Genomic DNA, 21,291 nt, shown 5'->3' with positions numbered 1-21,291 from the left:
GTTTAATTTTTATAGTTAGTTTGTATTATTATCAATATAAATCATAAATAAAATTTTAATATTTAAAATAAACTTGAATTAATTACTGTTACGATAATATATTCAAAGTCAAACAATGATAATATACTATTTTAAAATTTTAAATAGAAATAAAAATTCATTTTAAAAAATTTATATATAACTACAATATTAATTTAACATTAATGAAGTTTGATAGCAAAATTTTTAAAAGAGCTCTAACATATACTAATGTTATTTATTTATCGATTATAAAACATTTTATAATAATACTTAATCTTTTGTTTGATTATAAATTTATACTTTTGAATAAGATTATCTAAATATTAAAATAATTTTAAATTTATTATTTATTCTAATTCGATTTAGAAAACAATTGAGTTAATTTATTTAAATTAGAAAATATAGTTTGAAACATGTATTTCTTATATTTTAATTTAATTTACATGTGATATCTAAAAATAGGTGTAGTTTTTCTAATATAAATTAGATAAAATTTTAATGCTTAGTTAAATTTATAAAATATAGTTTTTAATATTTATTAGTTAAAAATTTAAATATAATAATAAAATTTGTCAATCAATTAATTAAAGTTATATGTTAAGTAGTAAGATCATATAGTTTAAAATGTTTAAATTTCATAGAAGTAAGATTTTATTAGTGAAAAGAGAAAATAAGACAAATTTCATAAGTAATTGAAAAGATATTTATAGCGACTAGTATAGATAATATTATTAAATTATTTCTGAATTAAGAATAATTATAAAACTGTAAGGACTAAATTAGTAAATAGAAAAGGTATAAAGCTTTATAGATAACCACTCGACTTATTTTCTAGATATAAAATTGTGTCACTTGTTAATATTTTAACAATATCTTATTTTTCTTTTTAAAGAAAACCTTACTATAATATATATAATTTGAATTCTATACTAAATTTCAATAAATTAAATTTAGGGATAAATCTTAAAATTATATATAAACTTGGTCTAATGTGTCATGTCATACACAAATTTTGACTTTGTGCAATTTTATACATGACATTTTAATTAGATTCAATTTTCACAAATCACTAATACCATTATCGATATAATACCCTTTTAAGTTTATATATTGCATGCACAAATGATTATACTTAAGCATCATAAAATGCATTGATGTATTACTTTAAATGTTCACAATAGAATCAAAATTAAAATTTTATTTATGCATTTGAACTGCATTCAAAGTTTTATCTTTATAATTACATGAATCAAATTTTATGTACTGATGATAAGTGCTAAAAGTAACATGTTTTAATCCTATATTCTTAATGTGATTTTGGGTGATTATTCGATGTTAATGGTGAATTTTATGCTCTTAATCCTTTAAATTCATGATTTTATTCTTAAGAAAGCATTTGGGAACAAAAGGAGTGAAAAACGAGCAAAAATCAAAAAATCAGAGTAAGGTACAGGAGCCACACAGGTTGACCCCTTCCACACCACCGTGTGAGCCACACAAGATGCCACATGACCATGTGGCAGACCGTGTTGATTTCGCGAATTTGCACCCTAAACTGCAGGAAAAATACTATTTTTAGGTTTTTCGGACATTTTAGGACGTATATTTTATAAAAAATAAGAAGATAAGAGTGAGTCATCATAGAATATTCAAGAAAACAACTTGAAAAACATCATTGAAATCAATTCTAAAGCAGATTTCCGTTAAGATTGAAGAGTTCCAGTTGATTTATTAGGAGATTATCATGAGTTTCTTTATCTCTTTCGGTTATATTGTCTCTTGGTTGTTTTTATTTGAAAGCATGAACTAATTTTTTTAAATACCTAAGGGAGATGAACCCTATGATAAATTCTGTCTTTTGGTTTTTATTTTACGCAATAAATACTTAGATATTGTTCTTAATTATGTGTGCTTAATTCTTGGTTTGATATTTCTACATTATTGATTCATGTGGGATGTGCTTAAATCAAATGAGTAATAGACCTTGTTTAAGAATAGATCTAGTGTAATTGAATGGAGTTGCATGCAATCCTAAAATAAGATGATATTAACCTACCGGATTAGAATCAAATCTAATAGGAGAATTCATATATCGAGTGTAATGACCCAATTTTTCCTAGGCCTATACAGAAACCCAAAATAAACATAAATAAACAAATAGTCCAAAGTCCATTTACAAATTAAAACCCAAGACCCTAGCCCAATCAAAACCCAAACAAAACCAAACCCAAACCCCAAACAACCCAACTAAACCCTAAGCCCAGGGCCTAAAACCTAAACAACATGTTCAGCAAACCCTAATCCCTAACAACCTCCTCCTCCACGAGTTCGTACCTCCATGTCAGCGTCGCGTACGGCCACCCTACCTACACGGACACAAGAAGACAACAACAAATACAGAGAAAAACAAAAAAAGATTCTATTTTTATTTTTATTTTTTCTTTGCTTTCGGCTATAAAAAAAACCATGAACAATGTATCAGGCTCCTTTTTTTTTTTTACGAATATACACAAAGAAATCAAAACAGAAAAAAGAAAAAGGTGGTCTTTTATTCTGCATTTATTTTCATTTTTTTGCTTATTTTATTTTTCTAATTTGTTTTTCCGGCCACCGTGGATGGCGGAGCCGTCACCAGCGACCTCTACCGGCGGCCGCCACTGTGGTCCGGCGACCGGATATAGGAAAAGGGGAGGGGTTTGAGAGATTTTTGTTGGTTTTTTTTTTAAAGAAGAAGGCTAAAATGAATTTTGAAGGAAAAAATTGATTTAAATAGTATATGTGAAACGACGTCGTTTCACTCAAAGTTCTTAATGCCAAAACAGCGGCGATTTGGCTTAATAGGTCCGACCCAACCCGCTCCAACCTTAGGATTCGAGTGTTTTTTGTGGATGGGTCTAATTGCACTTTTAGCCCTTCCGCTTTTTAATTAGTTTGCAATTTAATTTTTTTTCTTTTTTAAAATTTGCCTTGTAATTTTATTTTTACTTCAATTTGGTCCTATGAAGAACGGTGCCATTTTAGGGACAAAGGATAATTCTCCGTTAAGTCCTTACCCCTTTACGCGCGTTTTATTTAGGTCCTATTTCACCGTTATTATTAAATTTATTACAATTTTTACCTCTAATTTTATTCTGATTTCAATATAGTCCTTTATTTATTTATTTTATTCATTTACTTATCTATCGTTTTTCACGTCTTTCAATATTTAAAACCTTTTATTTTACTTTCCTTTATTGTGCCCCTTTTTTAATTTTTTATCTCTTTTATTTTATTTTCTTTTGTGTCTCTATTACCATGACCATTATTTTATTTATTATTATTTTATTAGTATCCATATATTTATCATATATTATTCATTTATTTTTATCTTAATTCTTTTATTCATTTATCTATTGTTCTTTCATTTCTTTTCTTCTTCTTCTTTTTTCTTGCATTTTATCGATTATTTATTTATTTTTACCTTCCTTTTATTGATTTTTTATTATCCATTATTATTATTTTATTATCATCTTTTCATCTATTTGTTACCCTTTTTATACCTTTTAAAAATTAGATTATTTATGTTTTTTACTTGTACATATTATTCCTATTATTAATTTATCTATTATTATTATCTTTTATTTATATATGTCACTACAAATTATAGCTTTAATCTCATTTATATTTTAATTTGGGTTCTTTATTTTCATTTTTTATATAAACCACTTTCTATTACATTTATTTATGTATTTATTTTATTCATGTCTCTGTCTTTACTTTTTTAGTTGGTATTGTCCTTTCATGTGAGTGCTTTTTACTATTATCATTGTTATTATTCATTTCATTTATCTTTGATTGTTCATATCATTAAAATAGTGTACACTATGCAACTCTCGTAAATCATTCTTATTAGTATATTTATTGTCATTTGCGCAACAATTTTATTCGCATATTATGGTTTTAAAATAAAAAAAATACATTTCGTTTAAGTAAAACACTTGATATTATTCAAAAAAGGAAGGCTTTCAAAATAAGACAATGTTTCGAATTTTAGCGACTCGAGAAAATCGTGCACTAACTTACAGGATTTTGATTTCTCTCGTTGAATCTAAATAGCCAAATATCCTTTTAAATTTCAAAATACATAAATTTTAAATAAAAGTAAAAGCAATATTCCGTATTTAGAAATTCGAGAAGGTCGTCCCCTAACTTACGGGGTTTCGATTTTTTCTAGTTGGATCTAAACAACCGAATATCCTTTTAAAAATCAAAGTATAAATTTTAAAATAAAACAATTTAAAGGCAAGCTTATTTCTGAGGGTTCAAATGTCGTGTCCTAACTTATCGGATGTGACATTTTGTTATCTCGAGACGAGAGGGTCTTTAATGCTCGTTTTAATCTATTCAAGCTTTTTATTTAAGTCAACGTTAATAAAAAAAAAGAGGATCATATTTTAAATTCTTTTCGAGTTTTTAACTTTCGATGTTAAGACATTAATTAATTAATTAGGTACGAATTTTGGGCGTTACGAGGGTGCTAATCCTTCCTCATGCGTAACCGACTCCCGAACCCGTTTTCTCAAATTTCTTAGACCAAAACTATTGTTTTAGTAAATCAGAATGCTTTATTAAAACGATTAATCACAAGGTGATCCGATCACACCTCATAAAAAAGATTGGTGGCGACTCCCATTGTTTGTTTTTTTTCGTTTTCAAAATCAAAGTCGACCCCGTTTTCAAAAAATGGTTTCGACATCGAGTTAATGCGATAATAGGAGTTTTAATTAGAAAGAAATTTCAATTAATCAACCTAGAGTTAGTTGCTCTTATTCTCAAAAGAGATATTAGCATAATTTAGGGGATTCTAAGGATCAAGATATTAAGTGAAGAAATTGCATAATTTAGATTGATAGTTGTGAAAATAAAATAAAATAAAATAAAAATAAAATAAAGAACACACAGATTTTTACGTGGAAACCCTTTCGGGAAAAAAACCAATGGCAGAGAAGAAGAAAATTCACTATGTCAAATTCGAATTAATTACAAGAGGAATAGATTATATCTATTTATAGGCTTGTAAAGCCATATTCTAGTAAGACTGAAACACCTTATTCTAATAAATATCAAATATATGGAATTTAATAATGTTTAAAAAACCTTATTCTAAAATAAAATAAAAGAAGTGTAATTATATATGGATTCTTCTTTTATTTTATTTTACCACTGTATTTTATTTAAATAAGGATTCGGGTCACTTAATTCTAACAATCTCCACCTTGACACGAATTCTCAATGAACAAGTTCTTCATCGCAAACTCTCAACGAACAAGTTCTCCACCTCTTCCATAAAACCCCTTAAGGGTTTTACTTCAACAATGAATAGCAACCCAGTCTAAGCAATGCTCAAACTTGGTTATAGGAAGTGACTTAGTGATCGCGTGATTTCGTGATAGGTTTAAAATATTAATAATTAATCGTTCTTGAAACTAACTATTATAGCGATGTAGGCAAATGTACCTATCGAACAGTAGTATAGTTTTAGCAAGACCGGATTGTCGAACCCAAAGGAACTAAAAGTACTAGTAATGATTGTCTTTTTATTATCTAGCCTAAGAATAAAGAGGTTTTGTTTTAACTAACTAATTATCTAAACTAAGAACTCACAAAGAATAGAATTGGGGAATTGCTTTTGGGAAAATCGATTGAATTAATACAATACCTAAGGAAAAATCCACCTAGATCATACTTGTTATTCGGCTCGAATCGGACGATTTATTCATTTAACTTGTTCCGTAGAGATCCCTAAGTTATGTTATTATCCCTATTCAAGACTAATAATGTCTAATCCCTAGATTGAATAATTGACTCTAATTAACACCCTAGGATTGCATTAACTAGATCTATGGATCCCCTTATTAGGTTTCACCCTAATCTGGCAAAATCTTGTCACCCTATGTCTAGGCCCACAAACAACTCCGCTTAATTATGATAAATGTACTCTTAGACAGGGTCTATTCCTCCTCTGAATAAGAGCTTATCTTGAATCAGTATCCTGGGATATCAAAACAAGAATTAAGAACACATAATTAAGAACAAGTTAAATATTTATCATACAATTCAGAAAATAATAACAAGATTTGTCTTAGGTTTCATTCCCCTTAGGTATTTAGGGGTTTTAGTTCATAACTAAATAAGAAAACATATCAGAATAATAAAGACTATAAAACATAAAGAAAACCCAAAACTCCTGAAGGGGAAATTGAGGAGAGATCTTCAGTCTTGATGATGAATCCAGCTTCTGAGACGGATCAATCGATTTTCTTGGAGTAATTACTTACTCCCTATTCTCTGTCTCCCTTTTCTTCCTCCTCTAGGGTGTATTTATAGGCTTTGGAATACCTAAGAGCCCTCAAAATTAGCCTTTTCCGAATTGGACTCAACTTGGGCTCGGCAGGGACACGCCTGTGTGACACGCCCGTGTGCAATTACTTCAGGCTGTGCTCGAGCCTGCCAAATTGACACGGCCGTGTGGTCTACCCGTGTGAGGAGGTCCAGGTCGTGTTGATTTCGTACTTTAACCCATTTTCTCCGTTTTTGGCCTGTTTCTCGTTCCTTTCGCTCTCCTAAGTATAAAACATGAAATTAAGGCATTAGGAACATCGAATTCACCAATTCTAAGGAAAAATCATCCATAAAATGTGTTAAGCATGGGGTAAAAATATGTATAAATTACGGTTTATCACTTAGTCATCATATCTGCAGGATTTTCATGAGTACTAATTTTGCTCACAACAATATCACCACGAGCAATAATATCACGAACAAAATGATACCGAACATCAATGTGTTTTGTTCTCTCATGAAACATTTGATCTTTTGTAAGAAAGATGGCACTCTGACTGTCACAAAATACTATGCTGATTTGAAAGTCTTCATTGAGTTCACTAAAGAGTCCTTTCAACCAAATAGCTTCTTTACAAGCCTCAGTAATCGCCATGTACTCAGCTTCAGTGGTAGATAAAGCGACTGTAGTTTGCCAAGTGGCTTTCGAACTAATTGCACAACTTCCGATTGTAAAGACATAACCTGTGAGAGATCTTTTTCTATCAAAGTCTCCAGCAAAATCAGCATCAACATACCCAATTACTTCATATCTAGTTCTTCCAAACTGTAAGCAAACATCAGTAGTTCCTCGTAAATATCTTAAAATCCACTGAACTGCTTTCCAATGTTCTTTACCGGAATTCGCCATATATCTGCTAACTGCACTAACTGCATATGATAAATCTGGACGTGAACAAACCATAGCATACATGAGAGATCCCACTGCATTAGAGTATGAAACATGTGACATGTACTCAATCTCATCATCTGATTGTAGAGACAAAGTCGATGAAAGTCTGAAATGGGCTGCTAAAGGAGTACTAACAGGCTTAGCACCCTGCATATTGAACCTGCAAAGAACTTTCTCAATGTACCACTTCTGACTTAGGTACAATTTACTTGCTTTTCTATCTCTGAGAATCTCCATACCAAGTATCTTCTTTGCTGGTCCTAAATCTTTCATATCAAATTCTTCACTTAGTTGGGTTTTGACCTTTCTTATCTCTCCTTTATCTTTTGCTGCTATCAACATGTCATCAACATAAAGAAGTAGATACACAAAAAAACCATCACTATTTTTCTTAAAGTAAACACGATTGTCAAAACTACTTCTTTTGAAATTATGAAAATTCATAAAGGAATCAAACCTCTTGTACCACTATCTCGGTGACTGTTTCAAACCGTAAAGAGACTTTTTCAGCAAGCAAACATAGTTCTCTTACTGTAAAACCCTCTGGTTGTTAGATGTAAATATCCACCTCAAGTTCTCCATGCAAAAATTCAGTTTTTACATATAACTTCTCAAGCTCCAAGTCATGCATATCCACAATACCAAGCAAAGCTCGAATCGAACTATGCTTAACAACTGGGGAGAACACATCTGTGAAGTCCACTCCTGGAATTTGACTGTAACCCTTTGCAACAAGCCTTGCTTTATAACTGGGTTCTTCAACTCCTGGAGTCACTTCTTTTTTTTTAAACACCCATTTATAATGAACAACCTTTTTACCTTTAAGAAGTTTTACAAGATCCCATGTTCTATTTTTGTGGAGTGATTCCATCTCCTCTTGCATAACAAACATCCACTTTTCTGAGTCTTCACAACTAATTGCCTCAGAATAATTAGATGGTTCTTGATTCGCATCTATATCTTCAGCCACGTTTAAAGCATAAGCAACTAGATCAGCCTCTGTATACTTCTTTAGAGGTTTAATTTCTCTTCTAGTTCTGTTTTTGGTGATAAAGTATTGCGGTGAAGAAGCAACTCTATTCTCAATTTTTGTACTGGCTTGAAGAGTCGACTCTGTATTAATCTGATGCTCCTCTTGCTTTTGATTTTCTTTATTGGAAGAGTCTTCAAGAGATAAGTTAGGTAGCATAGCAGTTTCATCAAAAACAACATTTCTGCTAATCACAACTTTTCTATTTTCAGGACACCATAACTTATACCCTTTACACCAGATTTATAACCAAGAAAAACACATTTAATGGATCTCAGTTCCAATTTCCATTATCAACATGAGCATACGCAGGACACCCAAAGATCTTTAAATCAGAATAATTAGCAAGATTACCAGTCCATACCTCTTGTGGAGTCTTTTTCTCAATGGTAACGGATGGGGATCGGTTGATCAAAAAACATGCAGTAGAGGCTGCTTCGGTCCAAAATGACTTTGATAAGTTGGCATTTGACAACATACATCGAACCTTCTCCATGATTATTCTGTTCATTCGTTCTGTAATGCCATTTTGCTGTGGAGTATGGCAAACTGTCAAGTGTCTCACGATCCTTTCTAACTTGTACAATCTATTAAACTTATCAGAACAGAACTCTAATCCATTATTTGTACGAAGGTATTTTATTTGTTTTCCAGTCTGTTCTTCAATCATAATTCGAAGGCACTCTGGATGGCCCCCACAGATCAGAATGAATATACCCTAACGTTTCCTTCATATTATGGATTCCTCTGGTGAATCGAACTCTTTTTTGCTTCCCAAAAACACAATGCTCACAGAAATTCAGTTTGTAAATTCCTTGCCCATCAAGAAGTCCTCTTTTGCTCAATTTTGCCATGCCATTCTCACTCATATGCCCTAGGCGCATATGCCAAAGTTTAGTAATATCATCATCTGACAAGGAAGAAGAAGCGACAGCTGCATCACCAGTAACAGTAGAACCCTGCAAAACATATAACTTGGCAATCTTTCTCTACCCTTTTATCACAAGAAGGGAACCTTTGGAAATCTTTAAAACCCTACTTTCTGCTGTGTATCTATACCCTTTTGAATCAAGAGTACTCAACGAAATTAAATATCTTTTCAATTCTGGAACATGTCGTACATCACTAAGTGTTCTGACAACTCCATCAAACATCTTAACTTTAATTGTTCCTGCGATTTTACATGAAGCATTATTTCCCATCAAAACAATACCTTCAAACACTGGTTCGTAAGTTGTAAACCAATCCCGATTAGGACTCATGTGGAAGGTGCAGCCTGAATCAAGTATCCACTCCTCGCTTACTTTAGAATCATTGACAGAAGCGACTAGAAGTTCACCATCGCTGAAGCCTTCTACAACATCAGCTTCACCGAAATTTTCTGGTTGTTTTCCCTTTTGATTTGCAGTCTCCCTTTTAATCTTGTTCTGTAGCTTATAGCACTCAGATTTAATGTGCCCTTTCTTCTTGCAGAAGTTACAAGTTTTACCTCTATTTGAAGACTTTGATCTACCCTTAGATTTACCACGAGGATTCCGTTCTTGTGTCCTACCACGATTATCATCAGTATTTCGATCTTATCTCCCACGAACAATGAGACCCTCTCTCTGAGAGTCGGGTTTAACCACAAGATGCTTCATCTTATCATACGAGATTAAAGAATCATAAACCTCATCAAATGTGAGAGACTCACGGCTATATAAAATCGTGTCTCTAAAGGTTGAATAAGACGGGGGCAACGAACAAAGTAGAATCAACCCTAGATCTTCCTTATCATACTAAACCTCCATGTCATCCAAGTTTGAGAAAATTTCTTTAAACACTGTTAAGTGTTCGTGTACAGACGCATCTTCTTCCAAACGATGAGTATAAAGACGCTGCTTCATATGCAACTTGCTTGTTAGAGTTTTCGACATACATATTTGTTCTAGCCTCTTTCATAATGCAGCGACAATCTTCACTTTCATCACATCCTGCAGAATTTCGTTGGACAAATGCAGATATAATTGTGTTAACGCCTTTCGATCCTTACGCTTCTTCTCTTCATCTGTTAATATCGAAGGCATCTTATCTATCCCTAGCAGGGCATTCCATCTGTGCAAGAACTGCTTGTATCTTAATCTGCCACAACGCAAATCTGGTGTTGCGATCCAACAGCGAAATTTCATACTTCAAAGATGCCATTACCGTGATCGAGTGAATAACCCGGAAGCTCTAAATCCAATTTGTGAAAATAAAATAAAATAAAATAAAATAAAGAACACACAGATTTTTACGTGGAAACCCTTTCGGGAAAAAAACCACTAGCAGAGGAGAAGAAAGTTCAGTATGTCAAATTCGAATTAATTACAAGAGGAATAGACTTCTATTTATAGGCTTGTAAGGCCATATTCTAGTAAGACTGAAACACCTTATTCTAATAAATATCAAATATATGGAATTTAATAAGGTTTAAAAACCTTATTCTAAAATAAAATAAAAGAAGTGTAATTCTATATGGATTCTTATTTTATTTTATTTTACCACTGTATTTTATTTAAATAAGGATTCGGGTCACTTAATTCTAACAATAGTGACAGATGAAATCTAGATGAATTCTTTCATGGGCATTGTTTTGCTTTTTGGTTGTTAATCGTTTATTTGCTGTGTTTGTTAGTTAATTAATTTAGTTAGTTTTAATTTTTAATCAATCACTCGAATTTATCGGTTAAATATAGAAAGACGTTAATTACTAGTACTTTTAGTCTTCATGGGAACGATATCTTTACTCACCGTAACTAAACTATTAATTGAGAGGTGCACTTAGTCAAAGTTTTAGTTAGTTCAGGACGCATCAACTGAATTGCACATTAAATTAAAATTCATATATAATTTTAATATTTATCCCTTAAATTTATAACCATATTTTAAAAGTTAAATTTATAACCATAATTTATAGAAATAGTTTTAGATTGTTTATATATCCAAAGAGTTTTGACATAAAAATTAATATATACTCAAGCATCTAAAACTAAAAGATATAAATTACAATTGGATTGAAATCCAAAATATATTCGAATATAGTGAATTTAATTTAGAGTAAATTTGATGGAGAATCCATACATAATAAAAAAGTATAATGTGACTTAAAATGTAAGTGTGTCATCCACCTTATTAGCATCATTGCATAATATTATTTATATATATTAATGTTGATATTCATGAATAATAAAGAAAAACAACATGAACTTAAATAATAGCATTGGTAGATCGATGTATCATCATTAATAATGTACTGGTTCTTGTACCATGTTTTAGAGATGATGAGATCAGGTATTAAAGAGTAGAATATTTTTCATTTCACCTAGACAGGAAAATCTTGTAATCCATTGAGATTCTTTTTGTTTAAAGGTTCCTTGATTCACTCACCATTAGAAATATCAAATTTAAAGGAATTTTAAAATTAATAACCAAATTTATCCACCACCCGCATTTAATATGTCATAAAACCTAATTTCTTGCATTTTTAGTAGCTACTCTTTAAATGTAATATCTTGTTTGTCCACACTCATCTTTGAGGTGTAAGGTCCCAGTGCAAAGATAATGAATTCTATGACACATGACGGATGGGAGCTGTGACCTTACACCCTAAGTGTTCGAATGTCAGAGCACCATTAGCGCAGGCCATCCCAATTCAATGATCCAAATATGAAGTAATTGGATCCGGACGACAGGGTCTCGAAATATTATGAAATGCCATAGAATTTGAGTCTGTTTGTGCAGGAAGTGCATTCCAAACACTACTCTTCGAACTTCCAACAACAGCTTCGAAAACTCCAACCTCCATCTAATTCCTCCAGTGAAAAATTGGGTGCTAAAAATAATGATTCAAGTTTATTGTGAAAAAGGTATGATAGGGATAAAAGATTAATTTTATTCAAACCGCATCTAAATAAAGATGTCTCCTACAATTTTAGAGGATAAGAGGATTTAAAGATGTGTGTGTATTTTTTTTTTAAATTATGTATATATTATTTAACTTAATTAATTAATTAATATATTTAAAAATTCGATAAATAACATTTTTACCCAATTAAAATCACTAAAATATATTTAATAAAATAGTTTTGAGAAGCGATCAGCTATGGGTCAGAGTCTTGAAATCCAAGTACAAATGGGATGGTATCCTACCAACCTCACTGCATAATAGGAATTGCTCTCGTCTTTGGAAATGCTTAAGCAGAGAGTATGGAAGGAGGTTTGTAGAGGGATCACTTGGATATTGGCAATGAGTCAATGACCAAAAGATTAACTTTTGTAGGAACCGTTGGCTAGGAGAGGACGACCTGTTGATCCGTGCCTGTAAGGAGTGCAATTTTTTACCACAACCTTCCTACATGTTCTCAATGATTGTAAACTCACATCATTAAGAAATGTATTGTATAACAAATTCTTCATAATTGAGTTAAATACCTAACCCACTAAATAGATGAGCTTACCTATTAAGTTATATATAGTCCAAAGATCAACCCTTAAGCACTGAAATAATTATAATAAATTTTTTATCTAAGGTTGCATCTGAATTAATATATAGAAATAACGCTTTTTTTTTTGAAAAGTTTCAAAATGAAAATATAATTAAATATCTATAGAGAAGTGTTATGTTATGGAAAACCACAACTTGTGCTATAAACTATGTATTAACGGACATATACTTTGATCTACAACCATTCACTCTTTATATAAGATTCAATCTATGCCACTTTTACTACTTTGCTTTGTTGTTTTATGATTTCTTGTATCTTAAAAGTAAAATTAAAGTATAAAGGAAATTGATTCAGCTTGAAGTCTTAATTTTTTGAGAATCTTAAGTCTTTAAATTTATTGTCTTTATTTATACTATATTTATTGTAATGACTAAAAATTTCAAATTTAGGTTTCAGAGTTGAATCGAGATAAGTTTAGTTAATTTTTTATTTCAAAATTTTGGACAAAAGGATAAAATTTAAATTTTTAGTATTTTGGACTTATTAGTATTTTTAGTTTATTTTACAAAATGAATTGAAATTGTAACAATTAATGTGTGACCAATATTATAATTAAATCATTATTTTTCAAATTAGTATTTAATGTGAGGTGGGCGCATGTGTGGTTGTTATTATTATTTAGTTTCATTAGATAGTATTTTTATTAAAGTTTTATTAGGATTTTGTGATATGTTATAGGAATAATTATAATTTATTCTATTTAGGATTATTATTAAGATAATTTGATTTTAATTGATGATTAGAAGTCTTTTTAAATTAAAAGTCCTTAACCCTCAATTCTCTTTCTTTACTCTCCTTTAGTTGCCAGCCTCCAACTATTGCTACTTGTCGTCCACCACCGATTGTTGCCACCAATTCCAAAAATTTCATTTGTTTTGGTGCTACTTGCTATCAGTTTTTGTTGCCTTAAATTGCCATTGATGTAGCGTTGAGCTACAACGCTGTTGAGTTATTGTGTTGCTGCCAATTACCGTCCAGATTCATCTCAATTTGTTGCTGCCAATTTGCTAGTTGTTCTTGATGCCTTTCGCTTCAACTTCAATTGGGTTGCTTCATGTTTGCCTCTTAGTTGCTGTATTTATCTTCAAACCAATTGCTTCAAATTTTGGCCCACCACTTGATTCCATTATTTGCTGCTGCTCATTGAAGGTTAGATTAATTAGTAATAAAACTTGTTCCATTAATCAGCAAGGGTTTTGGTAATTATTGGAAGATTCTAGCCTGTTGTGTATAGAATCTACTTCAATATTTGAGACATATTGTTAAGCTAATAAATGAAGTTAGTTATAATAGGGACCATGATAAAATTTCGAACCCATTTATTAGCTTGGCTTATTATTAAATTTAGGATTAAGTTAAAAATAATGTAATATATATACAAGATTAGAATAAGAATAGCATTAGTTGAATCTTGATTGATTTGGGTCTTAATAAATAAAATTAGGTAGATTAAATTATAAATATTGAACATACTAATTAAAATTGGTTTAAGATTGAAACTAGACTAATTGCCATGAAGATGCTAGCTTAGATTTTTAATAAATTCGTGTATTTTTCTACATTGAAGCAAAAGAGTTAGGCGAACAGTTCACCACGAGGATTGTTGGGGATTGGTCGCTTCTAAGCATCAAATGCTTACAAATTCAACTTGTGATCTTTGAATTTTGATTGCTTTGTATTGTGGTTATTTTAAATGTATCACTTCTAAAAATTTATTTTATGAAATTGATTTATGTTAGTTATAAATGTACTTATAAGTTGTTTTTATAATTATAAAATTATTTCGTAAAATGTGACAGAATCTTTTGAACATAATCGACATGCCATAAAGTATAAAGGTTCAATATTGTTTATTGTATTATGCAGGCTGCTTAAGTGTCCAAAAATATCGTTATTGTTGCACATTGTACATTTGGTGCATTGGTTGGCTAAGTTGTAAATATTCACGCACCAGTGTATCGCTATTGTTATAAAAAATGCATTGCCTCTTCTTCATTGATTGTTTAAGTGTTCGGTTGGATACTCGTTTGTCCGAATGTACTTCCTACATATGCAATTACTAGGGCTAATTTGAAAATTGTGAATTTTTATTTATGAGTTATAAAACTTCACAAGTTGCTACTTGCTAAGAAAAAAGTGAATTATGTTGACGAATTATGGAAAATCATTCATTTATTATTTTTATATTGTTATTGAAATTTATTAAAGATTTCACTTACACTACTCGAATTGTTACATTGCATTAGTAAAGTTAAAATTTGGAGATCACCATTGAATTGTTGTGAAGTGTCTCCGCGCAAATCTTTTCATGACAGTCTCTTTATAAAATAATAGTATAAAGTTTGGCATGTACTGAGAAACTAAGGATTTGTTCAATTTGGTTATTTTTTTAATTCAAACTTATTTAATTCTGTTAAATGGTTTTATTGTTTTAATAATATTTTTTTATATAAGCACGTTTATAAATTTTAGATTTTATGTTTTAATGTGCTCGGTTGGCTTCTAAAAATGGTTTGTTCTCTTTATCCGATTCTTATTCTTATCTGGCCAAGGTTGAATGGGGGACAATAGGGATACTAAATGGGATTTAATTCGGAAGGTACGAGTGCCACAGAGAGTTCAGAATTTTTTGTGGCTAGCTTTATGTAATAGCCTTCTGACTAGTATGGAGGGGGCAAGGAGGGGTCGCCTCTTGCAGCCTTTGTGGTCTATTGGAAATGGAGCAATGTTGTTTGAGATTAACTAACTCATCTGCCAATTTTGGTGGTATGGAGAATGGAAGATCCCTATCTATGTGGTCAATGACAATTTTCAACATCTTTGCCCATTCTCCAGTTTGTGCTGATGGGTCTCGATTTGAACGGGACGTTTATATGTGTTCTGTGCTCTACCCCGAATCTAGTTGATAATCTAATCCATGACTTTGAGGCGGACTCGCTTAATGGTGATCCTTGCGAAGGTGAGGGCTTAATTTGCCTCTAGTTTCCAACAAGGCATTTGAGATGTAAAAGAGGTGTGAGGATGACGATTTGTCAACTGATGTCAATATTAATATTAAATCAAAAAAAATAAAAAGTAAAGTCTCCAAGCAACAAAGAAAAATGAAAGGAAAAAAAGTAGAATATGCAAGAATAAACATCCAAAGCTTGATAGTTTGGGGGAAAAAATTGCAAATGAATCTTTATTCGACTCTAGTTTTTTTAATCAGAAAGTAGGCAAAGGCTAGAGATCTTATAACGTCACAAAATTTTCGGTATTAGAAATAATATTATTTCAAAGTTTAGATAGTAAATCTTTGGAGAAAAGAAATATATCATGAGTGGGATCAACAAAGAGGAAACATGGAGGAGGAAGTGATGGTGCTGAGAGAGGTTAGTTCACCTTATCTGGGTAGAGAGTCGGAGAGTAGAGAGAATGAAAGTGGTGGAGGTGAAAGCTAGGAGTAAATTGGTAGAGTGTAAGTAAGTATGTTAAAGTGCCGGCCTCTTCTTTATCATCTTGGGGACTATTTATTGGTGAGGTCTCGTATTGGGTGGCATTCACGTGGCAAACCACTATCAGGCCATCATTATGGGATGTGTGGGGTAAATGTCCTTGATGAAATAAGAATGTCTATGATGTATTTTGTCATTCTTTCTGATTCGAGGCACAAAGTATTTAAACTTATATGGGGTTTGGTGACTAAAAAAATCATATTTTTATAAGAAGGCCTGGAACAACGAATGGTAGCTATATTTTGGAGAGCAGCTGATTGGCTTCCTCAAGTAGCTGTCTCCCGTCTGGCAGGGTGGTTGAACCAGGAAACAAGGCTTCTGGTGATCTTCCAATCTGTAGTGGGTGGAGTATGCTCCTCATGTAGCATTCTATATTGCCACGTGTCCCCATTGACGAGGTATAACAAGTGTGAATGTAACTTTTGAGTTGAGAATAAATTGAAATTGAGGATACATAGTTGAAGGAATAAAGACGGGAACATCCAGGAATTAATTGGGTAAACATGGTAATTGGGGAATGACTGCTTTACATTGACATCAGCTAAGGAAGACTTAAAAAGAGAAAATGTACTGAACTTAGGGGATGACTTGTTTTTTTTTTTCTTTTCTTATTTTGAAACAAGTTTAATTTTACATTAATTAATTTTTATTTTATATTTAACTATTATAACGCATACTTGGTGACAAAACAATTTTAATATATATATAGAACTAATAAATCTTTTAATTTAAATACATTGGAATTTAGAAAACTGGCGTATATAAAACAAACATAGAAACTTTCAGGAAATAGAAATAAAGTAATACAAGTAAATCAAACACAACTTACTTCATGAGCATTGGGAGAAAACGAAAATTGAAGTTTTATTCCGCCGTATTAATGCTTTATTAATTATGATATAGGAGGTGCAATTTTTCTTTTTAAATATAATCTCCAAGTCTAAAAGGAGCCGCTATTCATCCTGGGAGTATAGAACAATACTGGTCTTCCATCCAATGGTTGAGTTGGCCTTGCATTTGCTTCAAATCCCTGAAAAAGAAACTCAAAATTTGTACTTCGGTTCAACTAAACTTGATTTAATGAACACTTACGTCGTGAACAGCATCCCTTAAAGCCTTTACTTGGTCCCTCGAAGCAGTTCTCACCTAATATAAGAAACAGCAGTAAATTAACTAAAGAAAGAAAAAAAGACCAATGTAAAGTAAGATGATGTTTGTTGTTTAGTTAATATTATGAAATCTGCTATTGAAATTACCTTGTTGATGACAGTCCAAACAACACCCTCAGTGCATGGAGGAACTGTAAGTGAACCCATATATCTGAAATACTTTCTGCTACCAAATTTTATATCTCCTGGATTAACCATCCCCAAATGCTTCTCTTCTTTTCCATTAATGGTTTTTATGTGGTGGAAAAGCTGCACAAATTAGAAACCAAAACAACTTACAAAGTACCCTCAAATCATTTATTTTTTCAAATGTATATGAACTATTAAAAACAGTCAAGGGAAGGGAAGCTGTTGAGTAGGCATACCCTAGTGAGGAAGGGATCAGGTCGACCGTATTTGTAAACAATTGCAATAACTGCAATCCCTCGATGAGCACTTATATGAACTAAATGAAGCTCCAGCTCATATCTGTTTTACAAAATAACAGAACCAAAATACATAAAGGACGGCTGTTACATGTATGATGGCCGATGAGCAAAATACAATACATCAAACTGAGAGCATATAAAGATGAGATATACCTGGTTCCATTAAATGTGTGCTCGGAGGGTGAATGCCAGTGACACTGAAGCAGTTCATAATCAGTGCCATTTATATTAATTTTTCCTGCTTCTCCTTTCCACCTTACCTGTTGGTGAATTCATCATCACTCAATACACATTAATCGATGTTCAACAACATATTACAAATTGAGAGTGCATAAAGTTGTAGAAATTTACCGTAATGTCATGTCCACGGTTCTTGACAAGAGCAGGAGCTGGTTTATAGTCCCTTTTCAATTTTCCCAGATTAGGCTGAACTTGCAGTTTTCCGGTGAGAAGATCTATTGGAGACTGCAATTTCCCAGTTTCACAAAGTTTCCAATCTGGATTTAGATGCCCCCATTCCTTTGGTCCCTTTCCACTTCCTTCACTGTAAGTAAATGGACATTCGTTGCCTGTCCTCAGAAGAAAAAAAGAACCAAGATTTAATATTTAAATAAAACTGGAAATAAATGAAAATAGGTTAAACTTCATCCAAGGTTACTCAACTGTTGTAAGTTTTACACTTTGGTCGCTCAACTTTAAAAAATCACAAATTGATCATTGAATTATTCAAAAGTTATAAATTTGTCACTGAACTGTTAACTTTCTAACCAACTTTAGATGTGGGGACAGATAAATTTATAATTTGGTCACTCAACTATTAGTAATATACAATTTGATCACCATACTATTCATAAGTTTACACTTTAGTCATTTAGTCTTTACACCATTACTCCTTAACCCGATAATCCAAACAATATCAACAATAACTCAAGCCTCAAGTCCTAGTAAAGCTGCTGTCAGCCCCATGCCTCACCTCTAATCCAACCAACTTGGCTGGCTTTCATTCTTAACCCACTCACCATTTCCCCTTTGATCAAAATCATAACCTAAGAAAATTCACAATTAAACTATTCATACACCCTTTCTTGAACCAACAACCAAATATTACCACAACCACAATCAAAGATCAAAGGCAGTAGAAATACCCCCCAAAAAAAGTAAATAGGAAAGGATATTTTCTTCCTTCACAACTACGCGAAGAAGGTGGTCCCTAGAATATTCGAATAGTTCAATGACCAACTTATAACTTTTTTGAAATTGAGTGACCAAATTATAAATTTACTAATAGTTGAGTGACCTAGGATATAGTTTACCCTATGATGAATAGTGAGTTAACTGCCATTAAACATCCATTAACAACTTAACAACTCAATAACTTAAATTATAACTTTTAAATAATTGAATGACCAATTAGTAACTTTTTGAAGTTAAGTGACCGGTGTAAACTTACTATTAATTGAATGACCTTAGATGTAGTTTACCCATAATAATAAAGGATGAATTAAAATTAAATAAAACGTGGGTTTTCACTAATTTTTATGAAATTTTGTGGCACTAATTTTTTTATTTAAGAAAAAAGAACAAAGTTTGCTTCCAAAGGATGTCAAAACTAATTTAAAACATGAACTACAGACTTTTCCATTATAATATGCATCAAACTTTTGAAGCAATTAAGTAATCTTCCTTGTAAATAAAACCAGGTATAAGATGAATGAGACATGCAGGAGAATCCAATCTTTTCTTTTTATATCAGGCACAAAGAAAAGGTTAAAAAGTAGACAAAGATAAAATGTCAAGTACTGGCAGGAGAATCTCCAATCAACTTCGATATTAGCACTCAAAAGAATAAATAAAAGTAAAAACCCAGACAGAAGGAAAACATTTAAGGCTTTTGTGAATAGAACCTCATTGCAACTTTCTAACTCTGTAAAACTATGATTATATTTTGTTGAGGAATCCTTTGAGGAATAATTACATAAGGTTTGGTTAATAGCCCAGATTTATGATCATAGCGATCAAGTCTGAAGTCTTAAAGCAGCTGAGAAATTGATGGCGAACCGAATATAACAAACAAACAGAAAAAAAAAATGAAACTCATTTTTATATATATAGGAAGATATGTTCCTTTAAGTATATATATAGTATATATATATATAATATAGTTGAGTGTACTGTGTACATGTCTAAGATCACTCTTCAATTTAGGTACCAAGTAGTGAAAACACATACAAAGAAGAAAAGAGAAAAGATATGTTTCCTTTAACCATTAAAGTATGTCACAGTTAGGTTGGAGTAATTGTTAGAATGGTAACAGGTGGAGACAAGAAGATGACCAAATTAAAGATATGGCCAAAGAAATTAATAGATGATTCATAAAATACAATGGCACCATTGAACATGGTTTATTTGGTTAACTATATATATAAATTCATACCTCTAATAAATTACAAAAAGGTTGTCCTTAAAAGGCATTAAAATTAAATAAAACAAAGGTTCCCAAGCTGACAATATTTATAAACATGCAAGGAAAAACAAAAGTGAACAGATGATATTGCGAGTAATACAAACAAGAACAAAAAAATGGGATTCAAATCTATTAAAAGCTAGAAAATATAGGTTTGATATATCTTATTATAATTAAGAAAAAAGAAAGAAAGAAGAGATGAACCATACCTACTTCAGCAAAAGATGCAATGGCTATTGGAAGAAGATAACAGAGAAAAGAAATGATGAGAATGGAAAATGTGATGGGTTCTTCATAACTATAAACGCACTTCATTTTCACTAAGTTTTATGTTATTGTTTCGGTTTGCTCACAAACATTCATTTTCCTTTGAAGGCATATTTATACTGAGAGTGGGGCAAGCTGCTGCTGCTTCTTTTTTTTTTTTTTTTTTTTTCCTTTTTCTATTTCACTATTCTTTTAACTATTTATGCTTTAATTATTAAATAAAGTATAGGTCAAATATGTGTAGATACTCTAGTAATTAAATTCTAATCAAATTCTAATTAATGATGGGTTAATTAGGAATTAGAGCTAATATGCTAAAGTTATAAATATTAAGGTTATGGTTCTCAAATTATATACAAGATATCTTTTCGAATATCCCATTTTAGTAAAGAAAGAGCAAATATTCTCTAAATTTATTTCTTGTATGCTAATGTAGAAGATTAAATCCCCAAGATCCGGAAAAACTTTAAGGAATTCATGGATTTAAGTACGCTTCCGCATCGAGTTTTGTTCTTAATTTATTCTTAATGGTTTCACATGATAAATCTTAGTTTATTAAGTTTTGTTTTAGATTTATTTTACAATTCTAACAACTGACATCCGAGCCTCATCATGTTGA

At 31.4% G+C, this 21,291-nt stretch overlaps 1 protein-coding gene across 1 annotated transcript; it reads right to left on the bottom strand.

Annotated features, from left to right (window-relative positions):
* Positions 1-17,036: 17,036 nt before the first annotated feature.
* On the bottom strand, positions 17,037-20,762 carry LOC108455561 (alpha carbonic anhydrase 4-like). The gene is made up of 7 exons (XM_053019445.1): positions 20,615-20,762; positions 18,293-18,510; positions 18,095-18,201; positions 17,879-17,981; positions 17,601-17,762; positions 17,437-17,490; positions 17,037-17,374 (listed from the first exon to the last, which is right to left on the bottom strand). Exons 1-7 carry the CDS (start codon positions 20,718-20,720, stop codon positions 17,285-17,287), a joined length of 840 nt encoding a protein of 279 aa, XP_052875405.1. The 5' UTR covers positions 20,721-20,762; the 3' UTR covers positions 17,037-17,284.
* Between the last annotated feature and the right edge of the window lie 529 nt (positions 20,763-21,291).

The sequence above is a fragment of the Gossypium arboreum genome, chromosome 9 (assembly GCF_025698485.1).
Source record: "Gossypium arboreum isolate Shixiya-1 chromosome 9, ASM2569848v2, whole genome shotgun sequence".
Lineage (NCBI taxonomy): Eukaryota > Viridiplantae > Streptophyta > Magnoliopsida > Malvales > Malvaceae > Gossypium > Gossypium arboreum.
Note: the sequence above shows the minus strand (reverse complement) of the source record. Positions and strands in the feature narration are given on the sequence as shown.

Coding starts and splice junctions, on each gene's coding strand:
- LOC108455561 (XM_053019445.1), bottom strand. CDS start 20,720: ATGAAGTGCGTTTATAGTTATGAAGAACCCATCACATTTTCCATTCTC. Junction 17,982..18,094: donor CACACATTTAATGGAACCAG/GTATATCTCATC, acceptor TTTGTAAAACAG/ATATGAGCTGGAGCTTCATT. Junction 17,763..17,878: donor CTGATCCCTTCCTCACTAGG/GTATGCCTACTC, acceptor TAATTTGTGCAG/CTTTTCCACCACATAAAAAC.